The 20,275-nt window shown below is 51.2% G+C and overlaps 2 protein-coding genes across 3 annotated transcripts; one reads left to right on the top strand and one right to left on the bottom strand.

Annotated features, from left to right (window-relative positions):
* The first annotated feature begins 407 nt into the window (after window positions 1-407).
* Window positions 408-15,722, top strand: ECI1 (enoyl-CoA delta isomerase 1). The gene is made up of 7 exons (XM_084764737.1): window positions 408-564; window positions 675-761; window positions 7,270-7,397; window positions 12,134-12,280; window positions 13,185-13,306; window positions 13,399-13,577; window positions 15,244-15,722. The coding sequence occupies exons 1-7, from the start codon at window positions 525-527 to the stop codon at window positions 15,408-15,410; spliced, it is 870 nt and encodes a 289-aa protein (XP_084620863.1). The 5' UTR covers window positions 408-524; the 3' UTR covers window positions 15,411-15,722.
* A 1,297-nt stretch (window positions 15,723-17,019) lies between these two features.
* Window positions 17,020-20,213, bottom strand: DNASE1L2 (deoxyribonuclease 1 like 2). 2 transcript variants are annotated; one of them, XM_084764733.1, is made up of 8 exons: window positions 19,550-20,173; window positions 19,188-19,346; window positions 18,994-19,082; window positions 18,822-18,905; window positions 18,641-18,741; window positions 18,444-18,556; window positions 18,074-18,325; window positions 17,020-17,769 (listed from the first exon to the last, which is right to left on the bottom strand). In XM_084764733.1, the coding sequence occupies exons 2-8, from the start codon at window positions 19,329-19,331 to the stop codon at window positions 17,716-17,718; spliced, it is 837 nt and encodes a 278-aa protein (XP_084620859.1). In that variant the 5' UTR covers window positions 19,332-19,346; window positions 19,550-20,173; the 3' UTR covers window positions 17,020-17,715. The 2 variants fall into 2 exon arrangements, with proteins under 2 accessions (XP_084620859.1, XP_084620858.1); XM_084764732.1 differs by having other exon boundaries at window positions 18,444-18,741; window positions 19,550-20,213.
* Between the last annotated feature and the right edge of the window lie 62 nt (window positions 20,214-20,275).

The following is a 20,275-nucleotide window of genomic DNA, read 5'->3' as shown; positions in this document are numbered from 1 at the left end:
CCAGGACAGCCAAGGCTACACAGAAATCCTATCTCAAAAAAATAAAAATAAAAACCGTTGAGGAGGCTGCCTCTCACTGCATTGCCTATGCCACACGGGCAACTCCCTTTTTTGTGGCCTTTTCAGTATTTATATAAATAAAAATGAAAAAAAAAAAAAGCGCTCTTGGCGTGTAACCTCGGTAGACAGCCTTGCAGACCCCTGTGCTGGCAAGGCCGTTCTGCCAGCCTCAGCTCGGGTTCCTAATCCCAGCTCCTCTGCACTGCCCGCCTGAGATCTGGAAGCTTCTTCTCTGGCAGGCAGCTGGCTGGAGCCCTTGACTGAGCACACTCCCACCTCCTCGCTCGCCAGCTTGTTCATTCCCTAGTCAGCTGCCTGCAGCGCTGGGCTTTTAGGGGAGCAGCGGGCCGCGGAGTGGCTGCCCAGACCTTGTGGGGGCGGCGCCTGCCGGGGCGGGGTCTGCAGGCCACACTGGAGGCGGCCGCGCTCGCTCCTCCGGTCTGTAGTCTCCGCGGACAGCCAAGATGGCGCTGGCGGCTGCGGGGCGCGTTCTGCTGCACGCGGGTGCGCGGCCAGGGCGGGAGAGCCGGCGCACGGCCTCACGGAGGGCTGGGGGCGCGGGCGGCGGTGGCGAGAGTGGGCGCGCTGGCTAACGTGCTCCGGGCTGTCCGCAGGGTCCCGCCTGGGGCGCAGGGAGGCCGTGGACGGCGCGCGGCGCTTCGCTAACAAGCAGGTGCTGGTGGAGACGGAGGACGCGGCGGGTGAGTAGCGGGCGCCGGGTGGGGGCCCTGCACCTGGCTAAGGTCCACCGGCTGGCGCCAGGCTCGCAGGTCCCGTGTGAAGTCGGCCTGATGTCGAGCGCTTTGCATTTTTACAAAAGCAGTGAGAGAAAAACACACACACACACACACACACACACACATAAGCTCAGATTCTGTTTAAAACTTAAGTTTACACCAGGTGACAAAAGTGTGCGTTTTTGAAGTTTTGGTTAAACTTTTAAAAGTTATGGTCTGTTACCTAAACTATTAGTTTAAAATGACTGTAGCTTGCACTGGTGGCTCGTGCTTGTAAACACAGCGGAAGCCAGTCTCAGGCACATGAGAGCGGCTCAAATACCCGACACGAAAATGATTGTTGGTATTTTTTAATAGTTTCCTAATATGTGGCGCAGACCTCAGCAATTAAAGTTGGGAGCTGCAAGTAGGCTCACTCCCTGACCCCCTCAGAACACCGAGGAAGCGCCTCGCCTCACTGGCCTGAAGGGAGGCCAGCCTGCCCTACATGTAGGGCCTTTCCCCTGTGCTTTGCTCTGTTTTTAAAGTGAGGATGCTGTAGGAAAAGGGTGAGATTTTCCAGAAAAAGTAGGTAATGTATTTATGAAAGAAAAACCTGGGAGAGGAGCACACAGCTGGGCCCAGAGCCCAGGACCGCACTGCAACCCTGACCCTGTCTTCTCAACACTAAGCGTTGGCACCTAAGGTGGGGAACATCCCAGGTGGACTTGGAGGTCAAAGGCCTCCTGTGACAGGATTGCTACTCAGCCCTGATGAGTCCAACAGAAGCAGGAAATGCTAAAAGGATCGTTCCTTGACAGTTTAATCTCTCACAAACCGCAGAAACACATTTAGAAATATTAGCAGACTGGAGAGAGTTACCTTGATGACAGAACATTTGGGTTTGGCTTTGGGTTTAATCCCAGGACACACAAGTGAATAAATAAAAATAGTACAGCGGGTAGCCGTAACAACTGTGTACCGTGCCAAAGTCACCGGAGTGTACACTTAAAGGTGAGAAGATACTTAGGCTTAATATATATATATTTCATTGCAACTTTGGTAATAAGTAAGTAGCATGCACACATACATGCATGTACACATACATACATATCCAGTAACAAAAAAAAAAAAAGATAAAATAGCAACTGGCTTTACTTGTTTGTTTATTTTAGTTTTGTAGATAGAGTGTTACCTCTGTTTCAAAGGTAAAATGGAGAAGTCCACATGTCCTAATACTTTAGTTTTTTGTCGTTTGAGACTGGGTTTTATTTATCCCGGGCTGGCCTTCTTGTAAATAAGAAAAATGCATAAAGGATTCTGACACCAGCAGCTGGAAAATGGCTCAAAAGTTAAGAGCATCTTATAAACATAAATTTTTTGTATTTATAAATAAAATTATAACAAAAGGATGTTAAAGCTGGAGAGTGTGACTGTGTAGCTGAGACTGACCGTGAACCTCACCCACCTACCTCTACCTCCCACCATTACAAGCGTTTGGCATACTTTTTCCTTTTTTTTTTTTTTACAGTCTGTTTATTCTTATTTTATGTACTTAGGGTTTTTTGTGTTTTGCCTGCCTATATGTTTGTGCAGTACCCGTGGAGGCCAAAAAGAGAGTTAAATCCCCTAGAAGTGCAGTTGCACAGTTGTGAGCTGCCGGGTGGGCATTGGGAATCAAACCCAGCTCCTCCAGAAGAGCAGCCAGTGTTCCTAACCACTAAGCTATCTGTCCAGCCCCCTCGAGCTCACACTTTTAAGTCCCCAGCACTCAAACACCCTAAGCTGTGAGCACTGCTAGCACAGAAAGTCGTCAACACTGAGTCTCTTGGCGAAGGTCCATCGCATATGCAGACGGGCTTTTCGGCCTCTGTCACCATTCCTCGTGCTGCCCAGCAGGCACTTCAGAACAGCATGCTTCTCAAATCAGTTCTGCCAATCAGGGGCATTTATGTTTGGTTTTAGAACCTGCTCGCGGCCTCATTAGAGAAGAGAGTATCTAGGAATTTGGTTCCTTATCCTGAGGTGACCAAATTCATCTAAGCTCTCCCTGCTCCTGTTCGCCTTTTCCCTCGTTACCTTTTCCCTAGTGCCCTTTGCTAGTCCGGACTTCTCAGATATTTTCCTTCCAACTTAACCTGAGGTGTTTGTTTTACACAGGCCTGTTACTGGGTCATAGTTACCTCTTCCACTTAAAGATTTTTGTTATATTTTGTTTGTTTGTTTTGGGTTTTTTTTGTTTGTTTCATTTTGTTTTGTTTGTTTTGGTTTTTTTGAGACGAGGTTTCTCTGTGTAGCCTTGGCTATCATAGACTCCCTTTGTAGACCAGGCTGGCCTCGAACTCACAGTGATCCGCCTGCCTCTGTCTCTGGAGTGCTGGGATTAAAGGCGTGCACCACCACGCCTAGTCCACTTAAAAAGGTCTTAAAAGAACCCACTTGTAGCTGAGCATGGTGGCGCTCGCCTTTAATCCCAGCACTCCAGAGACAGGCAGGTGGATCGCTGTGAGTTTGAGGTCAGCCTGGTCTACAAAGTGAGTCCAGGACAGTCAAGACTACAAGAGAAACTCAAAAAACGAAAGAGAGAGAGAGAGAGAGAGAGAGAGAGAGAGAGGAGAGAGACACCCAGTTGGCACCAGGACTTGGCGCTCGGTCTCAGAGAAGGGCTTTCTTTGGCACCTGGGTGCTCAGCTGATGACTTGGAAGCCCTTCAGGCAGTAGCGGATGATCACATGCAGCTGTAGTAGTGCCCCTGAGATAGGCCCTTGTGCTCTGCACTTCTGCACGAGGAGCCAAGAGCAGGGCAAGGGCACTGGACTCCAGCATCCTCGGCTGCAGTGGCTAACTGAGTGTGTGCACCTCTGGGCCTGGGGTGTGTCTGTGCCTCTGAAGATGTCGGACTTCCTAGTACAGAAGAACAAGAGCAGTTACACACACTGGTGAGCCAAAGACAGGATGGGTGTAGGGACAGGCTGGTAAGAGCAACCAGGAGCACTCGGGAGGCAGAGGCAGGCGGATCGCTGTGAGTTCAAGGCCAGCCTGGTTTACAAAGCAAGACCAGGACAGCCTAAGCTATACAGAGAGACCCTGTCTTGAAAAACCAAAGAAAAAAGAAAGAAAAAGAAAAAAAAAAGAACAACCAGGAGAGCTCTACCCACTGTCATTTTGCATGACATCAAAGTCACAGCACGGTGACTTTGGCTTGGAGCACGGTGCACTCTGCTCAGAGTGCCAATGACAAGCCACTACAGTGTTGTTCGGTTTGGAGCGTCAAATGAAACAGCCACGTCCCCAGGCAGGTGGGCTGCCTTAACAGTCAGACAGTCAGGGGGCTGGAGAGATGGCTCAGAGGGTAAGAGCACTGGCTGCTCTTCCAGAGGTCCTGAGTTCAATTCCCAGCAACCACATGGTGGGCTCATAATGAGTTCTGGTGCCCTCTTCTGGCCTCGAGGCGTACATGCAGGCTGAACACTGTATATGCGATATGTAATAAATAAATAAATAAATCTTTAAAAAAAAAAGGCTGGAGAGATGGCTGAGAGGTTAAGAGCACTGGCTGTTCCTCCAAAGATCCTAAGTCCAATTCCCAGCAACCTCATGGTGGCTCACAACCATCTATAATGAGATCTGGTGCCCTCTTCTGGCCTGCAGGCATACATGTAGGCAAAATACTCTATACATACATACATATAGACATACATACATACATACAAAGTAAATAAATCTTTTAAAAAACAGTCAGACATCTGGAAGGTACAGATGCTGAAAAGATGGGGAACACGGCCTCCCCCACACCCCTGCATGCCGAGGTGGGCGCCATTTGAAGACTGCATGTGTCCTGTGGCCTCAGGACTTCACAGCTTCTGCCTGAAGATGGAGGTTCATGACAATGGCGGTCCAAGTGTTCCCTGAATCCGTGGGTACAGAACACAGTGCACCAGGCTGAACAGAAGCCCACAGACGTGGACAGAAGGGCTGTGCCTCCTCTGAAGCCTCCAGACCAGTCTCCCTGGCATCTCTGGCTTTCGGTATTGCCTCAGCCCTTGGTGTCCCTTGGCTTGTGGGTGCCTCCTTTTACTCTGTTTCTATTTTTTAATTTTTCTTTTTGCATGTATGTATAGTGTGAATGAGGGTACACATATATGACTGGGAGTGAATGCGTGTAGTCCAATAAAGGTGCGTGCGTGCGTGCGTGTGTGCGTGTGTGTGTGTTCCACTTTTTTGAGTCAGGGTCTCTCCCTGAACCCAGAGCTTGCAAATTCCACTTAGTACAGCTAGCCAGCTTGCTCTTGCGTGCTGGGACCGCGCCAGCAATGGCCTTGCCTGGCCTGCTTTTTGTGGTAGAAGCCCAGGCCTTGCCCTCAGGTGACAAGTGCTCGATCGGCCATGCCCACTCCATGACCCCGGCTCTCTGCCACGGGCCCAACTGCCTTTGAGCTGACTGTAAGCAGTCACTGTGTTGCCTGCAAAGCTGAAAATATCTATTCCCAGGGCCTTTCCTTAAGACCTTTAGCCCTGTGCTGGAAAGTCAGCAGGAGGGGCTGGAGGGTTTTGGTATGGAGTTTTACATTGGGCCTGTTTAATTGGGTTTAAGACTGGTTTATTGCCGGGCGTGGTGGCGCACGCCTTTAATCCCAGCACTCGGGAGGCAGAGGCAGGTGGATCGCTGTGAGTTCAGGCCAGCCTGGTCTACAAAGCGAGTCCAGGACAGTCAAGGCTACACAGAGAAACCCTGTCTCGAAAAACCAAAAAAAAAAAAAAAAGACTGGTTTATTATCGTTACACCAGCGCAGATGGGACTGTCTTCCTCTTCCCTCTCCCTGCTGGTGCATGTCACGTGGGCTGGCCCCATCTGCCTGGTTTCCCCAAGGTTTCTACTCAGGGGAGTCTTCAGTGATTCCTTCCCAGATTGCTGTAGCTCCCTTGCAGCTATTGACTAAGGAAAGCCAGCGAGGCCTGACTAGACTGCCGGAGAGCCCGTCTCCTGCCCCTGGAAAGGGTGGACCTGAAGGGTAAACCAAGACAAAGATGGGGGCATCCAGAGTGTCCTGCCACAGCGCTGGCTCACTTGCTTCTTTTGAGTGTGAGACTTTAAAGTCAGTTTTCAGGTGTGTGCACCTGGGCTGCAGTAGCCAAGGAGAGCCTAACCCAGAATTGTAAACTTAAAAGATGAGGGTTTTTGTTTGTTTGCTTTGTTTTGTTTATTCATTTGTCTGTTCACTTGTTTATTTAATCATTAATTCGTTCAGTTTTGGTTTGAGACAGGGTTCCTTTCTGTAGCCTAAATAGGTAGGTAGGTAGGTAGATAGTTATACTTTGTTGTACATTTAGTTTAATTTCAAATTTTATTTGTTTCTCTTTGGATACCTCTCTGTGTTTGGGGTGTCTGTCACAGTTCAAACTTTTGCAGTAACTATTGTTGGCTGCCATCTTGGCTGTTGACCTCACCAACATGGAAGCCATCATGTGGGTGGCAGCCATCTTGGCTGGTGATGTCACCAAGGTTAACTGTACAGTTCTTGAATGTGAACTTTGTAAGTGATAATGTCATGTCACAATATCAAAAGATTGGATGTGGCTGTTAGACCAAGGGTCATGCTGTAAGTCTGTCATGCCAGCATTCAGAAAGCCGGGGTGGCGCGAGAAGATTGAGCTCCAAACCTCAAAACCAAAACAAAAAGTTTCAAGTCAGGCCTTATGCACAAGCAGGACCGAGTCTAGCTGTGCAGGTCTCAGGCCCTCGGCAGAAGTAGAAGTTTCTGGCAAATTCAGCTCTGTGCCTCTGGCTAGGAGAGCATATAGCCCCCTCCCCTACTAGCTCTACCTTTTAGGGTGCTGTGGCCTCTAAGGATCAAGGACGCAGGGCAAGAGTTGTGATGGTGGTACCCTACACCCCACATCGTGGTGTCTGTCTCCATGTGCCCTCTGCCTGCCGTAGCATGAGAGGAGTGGTTCAGGGTTTAACATGTGCTTGGCTGTCCATGTGTCGCGAGTACTACAGGCAGCTGCAGAAGCTTTGCTCTCGAGAGGGCCGGTGACATTGTCCTGGGTACTTGCGACAGCTCTTAACCTTGATCTTTCAGGAGGCAGAGAGGTTACTCAGAGAAGCAGAGGTAACAGATGAAGGCCACCCAACCTACGGACACACAGAGTTCATCACCTGCGCCCTCACCAGAAACCAGACTTCCTAAATCATATGCTTTCTTTGCCTGTTGAGCCAACTTGCCAGCCCCTGCCTGAACGTTTTTGATTTGGTTTTCCTGGCTATCCTGGGCTCACTTTGTAGACCAGGCTGGCCTTGAACCCACAGTGATCCGCCTGCCACTGCCTCTTCAGTGCTGGCATTGAAGGCGTGGGCTGCCACCACTACCACCTGGACTGTCTGAAGTTTCTAAACCCCAAATTCTGCATTTCTGTGGCCAAGCAGAGGGCCAGGAGCGGCCAGTCTCGGTGTAGACTGAGCCCTTTTTGACGATCCTCTTTTTCAAACTAGGGGTTGCGGTGATGAAATTCAAGAACCCTCCAGTGAATTCCCTCAGTTTGGAGTTTCTGACAGAGTTCGTCATCAGTCTGGAGAAGCTGGAGAATGACAAGTCCTTCCGTGGTGTCATCCTCACCTCGGTAGGTGCCTGTCCAAGCCACACGCACCCAGCCCTGGCTGTGGTCACAGTGGGAACGTGGAAAATCTGGAGCCCTCCGTTATGGGCTACTGAGTCACCAGGCAGCCCTGATCTCCACAAGGGGCCTTTAGGACAGATTCCTGGCGAGCAGCTCCCCAGTTACCAGGCCCGGACTGTCCTCAGGAACCTGCTGAGCAGTCTCCGTGGGAACTTTCCTGGGAGCAGAGTCTACCCAGGAGCCACCTGAGATCATCTGGTCACTAGCAAACATGGTGAGGACTCCCAGGCTGCTTTCCCCCCAGGAGCTGCAGGTGCCTGATCTAAGTCCCAGCAGGACGTGTGCCCGCGAGCGTGGGTCTGCTCTTCTTTGGGTCATCTTAGGTCAGGCAGCAGAGCGCAAGTTTTGCCATCTGAGTTCTTGGGGGGAACCTGGCATTGCCCACAAGTGCTGGCAAATGCCAGGAACAGATCAGTGGCCACTGAGGGGTGGACAAGGAAGTCCTCAGAGGCGTGGTCTCTGGCCAGGCTGAGCATCACATCCCCTATCCTCCTCAGATGTGGAGCCAGTTTATTTCAGCCCCTTTGGTCTTGTCATTGTTTGGAGTCAGGGTCGCTGTGCCTGACTTGTTATATAGTCAAGGCTATAGTGCCACGTGCCAGCCTGTGAGACGCTGAGAACCAGACCCAGGCCTTCGTGGATGCTAGTCAAGAGCTCTGCTGACAGAGCTACGTCTAATTATTGTTTTCTTTTTTTAAAGATTTATTTATTTATTATACATACAATATTCTGCCTGCGTGTGTGTCTGTACACCAGAATAGGGCACTAGATCTCGTTATAGATGGTTGTGAGCCGCCATGTGGTTGCTAAGAATAGAACTCAGGACCTCTAGAAGAGCGGACAGTGCTCTTAACCGCTGAGCCATCTCTCCAGCCCCAAAGGGAGTCAGTCATTCTTCCCAGAAGGGACAGGGGGACAAACACGGGCACTAGGGGTGCTTATGGGAAGTTTGTAGCCACTAGCCACTTCTCTCTCTCTCTCTCTCTCTCTCTCTCTCTCTCTCTCTCTCTCTCTCTCTCTCCCTTCCTTTTTGGGGGTGATACTGGAGACTGAGGCCAGGTCATCTGAATACTGTGAAGTGTTCTGTCACTGTATATTGCCCCTAAGCCCCTTGATAAGGTAGCGTAACAATGCCATTGTTTGGTTTTTTTGGTTTTTCTTTTTCTTTTTTCCTTTTTTTCCCCCCCAGACAGGGTTTCTCTGTGTAGCCTTGGCTGTCCTGGACTTGCTTTGTAGACCAGGCTGGCCTCGAACTCACAGCAATCCACCTGCCTCTGCCTCCTGAGTGCTGGGATTAGAGGTGTGCGCCACCACGCCTGGCTAAAACTTTTTGTTTTTGTTTTTTGTTTTTTCAAGACAGAGTTTCTCTGTGTAGCCTTGGCTGTCCTGAACTCACTTTGTAGACCAGGCTGGCCTCCAACTCAGAGATCCCCCAGCCTCTGCCTCCCTGAGTGCTGGGATTTCAGGCGTGCACCACCATGCCTGGCTGCCATTGCTTTTCCAGTAGGCTCAAAGCATAGGTGTCCTGCTGTGCTGTGTGCTACAGTAATAAAGAGACCAGACTGGTCAGTAAAGGCGTAGGAAGCTAAAGTCATCAAGCCCCCAAAAGGGCCAGGCTGTCCAGTAGGGAAACAGTCACTACCCTGGGCAAAGGCCACCAGATTCATGTCTCATTAATTCCTGTGCTTGTTATCTTATTAAAGCCATTAGTTCGTTTATTCAGCCCATGGCCTTAGCAGTTGGTCTCACAGCTAGCACCACTGCAGGCCACCTTTTAATGTATCTAATTAGTGGTACATTAGTATTAATTAGTCCACGAATTGCCGCAATTACATTCAGTATTCTTAACCCCATTAGCTGTCCAGACGTTGCTGCGGGCCTTATCCAAGCCTCTGGTTTTACCCTCCTAGTTAAGTCTTTATTTACGTGACGACACGTGATCTCCCACCAAATACACGCATACCACACAGGTAGCCGAAGCCCACCACCGCTCCCCGGAGCCCTCTCCACCCTGCTTCCGGCCTCTGGCCTAGTAATGTGATTCCATGTCAACTCTTGTATCTTACTGTCCTTGGTCCTCATACCAAATTCTCAACTATGCTAAAGATGACGTGACATTAGTCCATAATGAACATACCGAGGCCACCGCGCCCCTGTTGTACAGAAAGCCTTTGTAATGGAATCATCCTTATTGTTTCTGAAGCCCGCCCCCCTTCCCAGCCCCCACAGATTTTTTTTCCTGGGCTTTCTGTCTCTCCAGCCGTGCACCCGCACATGGCTAGGCGGATGCTGAGCACCCACAGGCACTGTTGCAGTTAACCCACTTGAAGCCCCTGCTTACTACACCAGCCCTCCTGGTGTGCGGTTTCCATGGCGTGAGTGCATCACAGCTCATGGAAGGAAGTAGTCACATAACTAAGCCTGACCAGCTACGGTGACATAAGTCTGCCCTTTACCGTTTTCCCAGCCTCAGATCGCTTCAGAGCATCATTCTTTGTTGTTACCGCCCCTGCATTTGCCATAATTCTCTTTATGGTAATACAATAATAACTGGAGGCTTTGGAAACTGCTTAGTCCCCCTTAATAACCGGGCACCCGATAATGGCATTCCCATTAAGTGGGGTGACTGAGAGGACCTCTTGTTTGGAGGCAATTTGTATTAATAAAGATTCTAACGAGGGGCTGGAGAGATGGCTCAGTGGTTAAGAGCACTGACTGCTCTTCCAGAGGTCCTGAGTTCAATTCCCAGCAACCACATGGTGGCTCACAACCATCTATAATGTGATCTGATGCCCTCTTCTGGCCTGCAGGTGTACATGCAAGCAGAGCACTGTATACATAACAATAAATAAATAAATCTTAAAAAAAAAAAAAGATTCTAACAGAAGCCATCAGTGAGGTGAATGATCCTGTTTGTAGGCATCTGGATAATCAGAGTGGTGTCATGGAATGTCTGAGGGCCCTAGAAAACGTTGAGAAAGTGGATGTTTACTCTTATAAACATAATTTTTAAAATGAGCTTTTGCTTATGTGTCATCTAGAATAAACCCTGGGAACAGTGGAAACCAGTGGACAGAATTAGGCATTGTAGAAAAGACAGCAGCTGTGTCCTAGGTGCCATGAAGGGCAAGAGAAGGGTGAGGCTCCAACTGTGACTAGAGAGTAAAGCCCAGGGTGCTGCCTAGCAGTAATGCCACCTCCTGAAGTGCAGTGAGCGGGCTGGAGACTGTACCTCCAGTTGTAATAATTACTGTGGCTGACATGAAATAAGGCCGCTGTGAATATGTGATGAGCTCATGTGACACATAAATCCTAGGAAAGCAATAGCTCAGACTCCTATAAATCCAACAGGTTTGGGCTTTTGTGGGTTTTTTGTTGGTGTTTTTTGTTTTGCCTGAATAATAAGCAATGACATAACCAGGCGTGGTGGCGCACACCTTTAATCCCAGCACTCAAGCAGAGGCAGGCGGATCTCTGTGAATTCAAGGCCACCCTGGTCTACAGAGAGAGTCCAGGACAACCAGGCCTACACAGGGAAACCTTGTCTTGAAAAACAAAACAAAACAAAAAAATCCCGCAGTGGGATTTGCTATTGTGTTATGGCAGTGGGTTTTATGTTAATGATGATAGTAACAAAGGTAATTGCACCCAGGATGGATGAAACATCAGCTAAATGGAGAAAACAGTTAATGTATGGATGCTCCGGCTGAGCTGGACCCCAGCTAGTGGGGGATAAACAGTTTAGTTAGTGTGTGGATGCTCCACCGGGCGTAGTGTCCCACGCTTTTAATCCCAGCACTCGGGAGATGGAGGCAGGAGGATCTCTGTGAGTTCTAGGCTAGGCTGGTTTACAGAGAGATTCCAGGACAGCCAGGGCTCCACAGCGAGATGGGAGTGTGGGGGACAGCATCTGCATGCAGGCCACTCTTGAGCCTTTTACCCTACAGAAAAGGTGTGTATTTCATGAACACACAAAGTGAGATCAGCCCACAGGCATTGTGCATCAGCTGGTGCCCAAGAGACATGAATTCAGCCCAAAGGGCTCTAGGGTCACAGGAGATGTCTGTCTGTCTGGGGCCACTCCATCACCTCCTGACAGGAGGTGTTATGAAGCAAACAAAACATTGAGTTCTTGCTGGACCAGGTACTGTCCTGTAACCAATCTACCACCCATGAATTCAAACTCTGGCTAAGAAATCACACCAAGGCAAAGTCCCCAGGTGGGTTTTTCACCTGGAAGCTGCGGAGCCATTTCCTAGGGATTTGATGCTGACTCCTGACACATGGCTTAGCTGTCCTCAGCGCTTCCCCTCCACCTGTGCTCTCCCCATACCCGCTGTGGTAGCTGGGTCGGACCTGACACATCAGCTGAGGACCAGCACTTTCCTTCTGCCCTCGCTTGACCTTGGGAGGTCACCTGCACCTGAGGTCTTCAGCTTGGATAACAGAACTGAGCACAGAGGCGTGTGCCCAGGTATCGGACAGCTTGGTACCTAATATATCTCTGAGCAGTACCCACTGTTACCTGTTGTGTCCTTTCCAGGTTAAAGCCAGAAAGGACAAACGGTCCAGGTGATCAGTCCCGAGGAAGGTCCAGGCTATGTCCTTGATACTGCAGTTCTGGACTCCTTGGAACCAGCATCTTACTGGCCGAACATGACACTGGCTTCTCCCCGCAGGACCGCGCAGGCGTCTTCTCAGCAGGCCTGGACTTGATGGAGCTATATGGCCGGAACCCAGCGCACTACGCTGAGTACTGGAAGGCTGTGCAGGAGATATGGCTGCGGCTCTACTTGTCCAACCTGATTTTAGTGTCTGCCATCAACGTGAGTGCTCCTCAGTCCCCACACCCAGTCCTCAAGGGCCTGCCCCAAAGCAGGGGTACTCCCCGGGCCAGACAGACACAGCAGAGAAAAAGGCACCGGGTAGGGCCCTGGGGCCTGGCTGGCTGGAACGAGCCCTGAGCAGAGATCTACACTTGTAAAGTGATACTCTGACCTGACATCGGGAAGGTAGAGCAGTAGGGAAAGGATTGGGGCTCAGCTTCAAAAAGCAGGGTTCTTGCCCTGAGCTGCTGGTGGCGCACACCATTAATCTCAGCACACGGGAGACAGAGGCAGGTGGATCTCTGAGTTGGAGGCCAGCCTGGCCTACAGGGTGAGTTCCAGGACAGCCAGGGCTACATAGAGAAACCCTGTCTTGAAAAAAAAAATAACAGAAGAACAAAAAGCCAGGTTCTCTGAGGAGATGGTTGTGAGGATCATAGCCATGGGAACTGAAGGAATGGATTGATGCAAGCAAGCGATGGAGAAGAGACACTGATGGGGCATTAGGGTGCATGGAAGGAGGCCACTGAGCCATTTTGGGGTTCCCAGGCGTCCTGGTAGGATTGCATGCTGATGGCTCCATGGCTTGACAGCTCTGTCTAAATAGTGTCAGATAAAAGCTACAAGAGGAAAAGCAGCTTGCTGTTCATAGAAGTATAATTTTTTGGCCCCAGAAAGCTAAAGCCATATGCCGCGGCCTTTGAATCTCTTAAGACCCCAGCTGCTGATTTCTGGGTGGCCAATCCCAGTTCCTATAGCTATCAGACATACTTGGCCCAGATGCCAGTGCAGTGCTGAGAGCTCATGCCCATCTTTAGCCCTTAGAAGCCCGGGCACTCTCTGCCCTAAGGACTATTACTGGGGGCTGAGCACTTACAGACCGAGTCTCTGCTTCTCTTTGCAGGGAGCCTCTCCAGCTGGTGGCTGCCTCCTGGCTCTTACCTGTGACTACAGGATTATAGCTGACAACACCAAGTACATCATAGGATTGAACGAGACCTTGCTGGGCATTGTTGCCCCCTTCTGGTAAGACAAGGGACTGCACCCTTACTCTACACTGAATCCTGTGGGGACAGCTCCCCTCCCTGGCTCAGAGGTAAAGGGTGTCTTCATTCCAGGTTAAAAGACGCCTTTGTGAACACCATCGGACACCGAGCAGCTGAGCGCGCCCTTCAGCTGGGGATGCTCTTCCCACCAGCGGAGGCCCTCAAGCTGGGTTTGGTGGACGAGGTGGTGCCTGAGGACCAGGTACACAGCAGGGCTCGCTCAGTGATGGCCCAGTGGCTGGCCATTCCAGGTAAGGAGCAAGCAACAGGCAGTGATGGGGCAAGTGGTCAGTCAGGATCTGCGTGATCTGTTTGTGATCCTGTCGAGCAGGAGACTGCTGCTGAGTGAGGCTCTTACAGGAGGGAAGCCACCCGAAACACAGCTGGCCTCACAGCTGCATGCTGTGAACCACAGGGGCACCAAGATTCTTTTGAGTCGGGGTCTTACTGTGTAGCTAAGATTTCCCTGAAACAACATACTTGCCCTGTGTCTTCAAATTTGGAATCCCCTGCCTTCATTTCTTCAATGTTGGGATGCAGGCATATGCCACCAGTTAAGACAGTAAAGGGGTTTGTTTTTTTTGTTTGTTTGATTTTTTTTTTTTTTGTTTTTGTTTTTGTTTTTCAAGACAGGGTTTCTCTGTGTAGTCTTGGCTGTCCTGGACTCACTTTGTAGACCAGGCTGGCCTCGAACTAACAGCGATCCGCCTGCCTCTGCCTCCCGAGTGCTGGGACTAAAGGCGTGCGCCACCACACCCGGCCTTGTTTGATTGATTTTAAGTTTATTTATTTTGGGCTGGAGAGATGGCTCAGAGGTTAAGAGCACTGACTGTTTTTCTGGAAGGCCTGGAGTTCAATTCCCAGCAACTACATGGTGGTTCACAGCCATCTGTAATGTGATCTGATACCCTCTTCTGGCCTGCAGGTGTACATGCAAACAGAGCACTGTGTACGTATGTACATATGTGTATCTGTGTTTTGCCTGTATTTATGTCTGTTGTGATCCCCTCAAACTGGAGTTACAGACAGTTGTGAGCTGCCATGTGGTTACTGGGAATTGAGTCTGGGTCCTCTGGAAGAACAGCCAGTACTGTTAACTGCTGAGCCATCTCTCCAGCAGCACCACCACCACCCGGACACACTAAAGTTTAATGTCATTTAATATACTTCCCAAATGTTGCTAAGTGTCTGGGCCTGCCTCCTTGGAGCCATCTTCTCCTGTGGAGACAGTTTCCAGTACCCATATGCGCAAGCAACAATCTACTGATAAGGAAAATGTATTCAGTAATAGAATGCAACCAAAATAACATGCTAGTTATTGGAGGTTCTGGGAGATGGAACCCAGGGCTTTGTGCACGTGTTCTACCACTGATCTGTGTGCCCAGCCCTAAAAATGACATAAAAGCCGGGCATGGTGGCACACGTCTTTAATCCAGCAGTTGGGAGGTAGAAGCAGATAGATCACTACGAGTCCAGGACAGCCAAGGCTAACACAGAGAGATCCTATTTCAAACAAACAAACAAAGACATAAAAAAGCAAATTATAAGATGCCAGGCATAGTGGCATGTGCCTGTAATCCTAGCACTCGGAGTAAAAGAAGTGCTACAAGTTCAAGACCACCCTGGGCTGCAGACTCAGTCTCAGCAGCAACAGTCCTCAACACTCTCGCAGTACCCTGTCTGCTCTTAGCTTTGTTTGGATTGGTGTGTTTAGGCCGGGTGTTCATATGTATTTCAGGCTGGCCTTGTACTCCCTACCCTGCCTCAGCTGCTCAAATGCTAGGACACCCAGGCCTTCTCTGTGACTTTCTGCACTCCCTAGGAGAGTCCCTAACTCAGTACTTGGAGAAAGTCAGGCGCTGCAGGAGTGGCCCCTTAGGTCTAAGGTGAGTCTCATAAGTAACCCACTTCCTTCAGACCATTCCCGGCAGCTGACCAAGAGCATGATGCGGAAGGCCACCGCAGACCACCTCATCAAGCAGCGCGAGGCCGACATCCAGAACTTCGTCAACTTCATCTCCCGAGACTCCATCCAGAAGTCCCTGCATGTGTACTTGGAAAAGCTCAAGCAAAAGAGGGGCTAAAGCAAGGCCGCCACGTGGGGGAGGAGGTGTCAGTCACATGCACCTCCTGCTCCAAGGCTTATAAACGACGTTATTTTTCTTTTTCCTTTCTTTCTTCTTTTTTTTTTATTTTTTTTTGGGTTTTTTTTTTTTTTTTTTTTTGGTTTTTTTCCCCGAACAGGGTTTTTCTGCGTAGCCTTGACTGTCCTGGACTCATTCTGTAGATCAGGCTGGCCTCGAACTCACAGGAAGCCACATGCCTCTGCCTCCTGAGTGCTGGGATTACAGGCGTGTGCCCCACCGCCCAGCAACAAGGTTATTTTTCAATGTAAACACTCTTAGCTCTTTTGTTCCTGACCTTAAAATGTCCTGTTCCAGAATGGAGGTGGCTCAGGGGTTAACAGCGCTGGCTACTCTCGTAGAGAGCCCAGGTCCAGTTCCCAGCACCCACAGTTCTAATAACCCTCTGTGACTCTGGTTCCAATGCCACCTCTGGCCCCTGAGGGCAAAACACACACACACACACACACACACACACACACACACACACACACACACACGGTGGGTCTGCCATGCTCACCATGCTATCATGGAGGTCGATACAAAGCAAGGCATGGAGGATGCACTTGTAAGCCCAGGACTAGCTGGGCAGAAGCCTGCAGATCCTGGGTCCTCTGGCAGCCAGTCCCAGTCTAGTATAAATATCGAATGCCAGTGAGACACCTGTCTCAGTCCTTGGCCTCCAGCGTATACAAGTGTGCACACACACAAAGAAGCTGCTCCTTGAAGCCTACGGTGCTACAGCTGCAACAAGGACCTTTCTGCTCAGTGAGCACAGAAGTCAGCCTGGACTTCCTAAGGTCACACTGCGCCCACTTCCTTAAAGCACAGGTGTGAACCGTGTCCTCAGGTGGGTCACACTGCACGCCCACCTCCTTAAAGCACAGATGTGAACCGTGTCCTCAGGTTGGCCCTGTAGCCCATCCCTGGCCTTTACTGCCTGATTGGAACCTTTAAGACCAGTCTGCCTAGTCACGCACTGGAGTAGGCCTTCTGGCCACATACATTTTCATTTAGAAAGAGCAGATAGCCATCAGAGGAACCTGGGGAGCAGGAATGTGGGCAACAGTGACTAAGCACTGCCCTCTTGTCTGCCCACTCCTCCCTTCCTGCTCCAGCCAGGGCCTCACAGAGCCCAAGGTGACCTTTGAACTATTCAGTTGAGGACTGCCTTAAATCCTGACTGCTGGGATTACAACACACACACACACGCCTGTGGTGCAGTCAGGCCCAGGGCTTCCCGCATGCGGAGCCAGCACTCTGCCAGCTGAGCTGCATCCCTAGCCCAGTACTGCTTTTTGAGTGCCAAGGTCCTGAATCTTACATTAGATTTTGCAAGAACCAGACTTGTAGGCTGAGAATGAGGCCTGACTGCCTGCCTAGCATGCACTAGGTCCCTGGTTCAATTCCCAGAAATGCCAAAACAGAATCAAGCTTTTCTAATTCATCACAAGGGGTTTGTTTGTTTGTTGAGTTAGGGTTTCTCTGTGTGGCCCACAAAAGATGTTTTGCTGACCTTGGCCCTCCCTCCATAGGCACATGCACACATAGACACACAAAGAGGCTTAGCCACCAGACACCTCATGAGCCTTGTGTTCAGAGCTATCTCTGTGGCTAAAGTGATGGCCCACATGAGAATAAGCCTCCATCCTCCCAAGGCCTTCCCAGCCCAAGGAAGAAACTCCATAAGGCGCTTTTGAAGGACTCAGCCCAAGCCAGGGTCCAGGCCCCGCAGGGTACCAGAAGATGGTGCCAGAAGAGCGCCCTTTCTGGAGGAGGTGCAGCGTCCCTTGCTTCCTGCAGGGTTTCAGATGGGGGGCCGAGGTCCCTGAGGGCAGAATGAGCCTGGCCCTCTCGAGTCCGGCAGGGTCCAGAAGGACATAACCAACAACAAAGGAAGTAAGGACAGGGAGCTGGCACGGCCAGTTTTCTCCATGCTGTGCAGTGGACAAGTGAAGCCATCCAGTTCTCTGGGAGCAATGGAAACAGACCTACTGGCCATTAAAGCCAAGTTCTGCAGCCTAGGGACAGGTCTCAGAAAGCAGAGGCCACCCCCACCTGTGGGCAGCCACGGTCGGGAGCGGCTTGTTTATTACACACGCAGCGCGTCCTCCACGTGCTCCGTGCCTTTCACAGGTTCTCACAACAGCCGGCTGAGGTAGGTGATGTTAGCCCACCTTACAGATGAGGCAACAGGGCTCTCAGTGATCCTGTAATCCACAGCAGCGGGCCCTGGCCAGAGTCTGCAGGTGGCATATTCTGGCTGTCAGTGGGGCTTGAGGGTCACTTCCACAGGAAAATGGTCACTGATGGCTAGAGCCTGGGGGGAGAGGAGGAGCCTCAGCAACTGCAGGGCAGTAGGGCAGCATGTCCTCTGGCTGTCCCCATCTGAGGAGCCAGTAGAGGCATGTGGCCACCCTTGGGCCCATAGTGCCCCATGTGGCAGAGGAACAGAAACCATGCCAACGGTCCCTCCCAGGGGACTGGCTCTTTAAGGCTCCTCAGCTATAACTGCCTTTGCTAGAGGGAGCACCAGTGTAAAGGCACAGCCAGCCAGCCCTCTCCCGAGTGGGCTCCCTAGTGTGTCTGCTGCACCCATCTTCACTAGTCCTTTCCACACTCACCTGGGTCTGATCTAGGCCAAATTCCTCCTGAAAGTTGTGAACTGTGGCTGACTGGGGCTTCAGGCTCCTGCGCAGGTGGGCACCACTCACTACTATCCGGTCATAGGCACAGTCTGAGTTGCCCACCGTGGTGTCCGCATTGTCTGGGATGAGCCACTTAAACACCTCACTACTGCGCAGGCGGATTGATGCCCAGTCATGTGCCTTCACATACTTGCAGTCAGCATTAAAGTCACCCAGAAACAGCATGTCCTGTGGGCAAGCACAGCAGGTAGCTCTTAGCAGTGCTCAGGGGTCCAGACCTCTGAGTACACACCTACGGTGTTCTGGGTCATGGGTTGGGGGAAGGGGGGCGGGAGGAACTGCCTACATCTGTGCTCCACTTGTCAATCACATCAAGGTATACATCGTAGAGGGCATCGATCTCTGCCACCGCCTGGTGTGGTGCTGCATGCAGGGGGATCAGCACTAGCTCCTTGGCAGCTGTGGAAAGTGGGGATATGAGAGTCAGGAAAAGCCTGGAAGAAGTAAGTAGGTCTGGGAGGGAGGGGGCACTATCAGCCTCACCACAGCTGGGAGCTGAGAACTTCACCACAAAAGGCTCCCGGCTGAAGACATCCTCTGGGTCTGGGTACTGGTAGGTGCTCACCACTGACACTGCATCTTTCCTGGGAGCAGAGAATAAAGTGGTCAGTCTGCGGAGCTGGTCACCTCTGCCCCTGTCCCCTCCCTGCAGCCCACCTCTCACCTGTAGACAAACAGATACATTTCCTTGTAATGGTCACGTCCAAGTGGCTTGCTGCTCACAAAACTGTACTCATGCTTGGACACGCTGTGGAGAGAGACGCCAGTCCCTAGGTCAAGGCACCAAACCAAGCTTGTGATAATGGCTGGGGTTATGGTGCCGGGCCCTGCCACACCTGTTAATTTGCTCCATGAGCAAGGACACTGCACTTAGGTCTGGGTCTCGCACCTCCTGCACCAGGGCGATGTCATAGCCAGCCAGGATCTGAAGGAAGAACCCATGGATGTACTGGTCTGACTGCTCAGAGGCTAAGGCCACCTGCTCCCTGCCTCCATCCCATTTCTCCACCTGCCGCCCACTGGGCCTCACCTGTGCTATGACACTGCAACAATCCGGATCTGACCCTTTGTGGTCACCAAAGCTCTGAACGTTGAAGGCTCCAATGCGCAGTGCTGTGGTCCCCACAGCCCCCAGTGCCCAAAGTGCTGTCAGCAAGGCCCAGGGCCAACCCATGGCAAAGCAGAAAGCCTGAAGACAGAAATGTGTCAGAGTAATACCAACCCATACCAGGCCGTAGCATAGCTATAACCAACTAGATCTGGCACCCAGGATTGGCCTGCGTCCTGCTGGCACACCCCATGTTTCTCCAGTGTGTATAGTCGGGTGGGCGGAAAGCCATGGAAAGACTATTCCCACCCAGCCTCTAGCCTGGCCCAGACCCCTAGACTTACCTGGGCTGTGGATAAGGTGCTGTCAAAAACTCAAAGGTCCCGAGTCAGTGAGAATCAGTCCAGACCAAGGGCCTAACGTGGCCCAAGATGAACTGCAGTCTTGCACCTACAATACCTCCAATTTCAAAGCACCCCTGGTATTTGAGGCCCTGGACCAGGGAGGGGCTGGACCACAATGGGAACCGCCCCTTCCATGGAGTAGATTCCAGAAACACAAGAGGGCAAGGGACAGGGCATATGCTAAGCCACTTCCTCTAACTTAAGTGTCAAGGCACAAGTCCCTAGTAGCCCCCAGAAGAACCTCAACACGACAGAGACAGCAGTGCCCAAAGCCAGCCACATTCTTGTCTCCACCTCTCCAGAAACTAGTCGGCCTGGGATCAGCCTCCGGGAGCTGCAGTCTCTCATGAGACAGGCTGATAAATCAAGACAGACCAGCCCTGCCCAGCCTGCTCTGGCATCTCCTGCTCCTCCAGCAACTACCAGAGAGGAAAGCATCGGCCACTTAGGCCGGTCCACGGTGTCCAGACCAACCCCACAACCCCTGGCAGCCTCAAGACTGGGAGGTTGAGAACACCTCATACCCTGGCAGGCCTGTGAAAGCTGGAGTCACAGATCCAGTTAGGTAGGGCAAGAGGCTGTCAACATGCCAGACACCCACGCGCCTTGAGGCACCACCTGGGCTGGAAGGCAAGTGTGTGTCCAGAGGGTACCTATGAAGGCACC

This window comes from Acomys minous (genome assembly GCF_964271855.1).
Source record: "Acomys minous genome assembly, chromosome: 16".
In the NCBI taxonomy this organism is placed as follows: Eukaryota; Metazoa; Chordata; class Mammalia; order Rodentia; family Muridae; genus Acomys; species Acomys minous.
The sequence above is the reverse complement of the archived record's forward strand: the minus strand, read 5'-3'. Positions and strand labels throughout refer to the sequence as shown.

Coding starts and splice junctions, on each gene's coding strand:
- ECI1 (XM_084764737.1), top strand. CDS start 525: ATGGCGCTGGCGGCTGCGGGGCGCGTTCTGCTGCACGCGG. Junction 7,398..12,133: donor GTGGTGTCATCCTCACCTCG/GTAGGTGCCTGT, acceptor TTCTCCCCGCAG/GACCGCGCAGGCGTCTTCTC. Junction 13,578..15,243: donor CCAGTGGCTGGCCATTCCAG/GTAAGGAGCAAG, acceptor CACTTCCTTCAG/ACCATTCCCGGCAGCTGACC.
- DNASE1L2 (XM_084764732.1), bottom strand. CDS start 19,331: ATGGGTTGGCCCTGGGCCTTGCTGACAGCACTTTGGGCACTGGGGGCT. Junction 19,083..19,187: donor GTTGCAGTGTCATAGCACAG/GTGAGGCCCAGT, acceptor TTCTTCCTTCAG/ATCCTGGCTGGCTATGACAT. Junction 18,326..18,443: donor TTGACAAGTGGAGCACAGAT/GTAGGCAGTTCC, acceptor GCTTGCCCACAG/GACATGCTGTTTCTGGGTGA.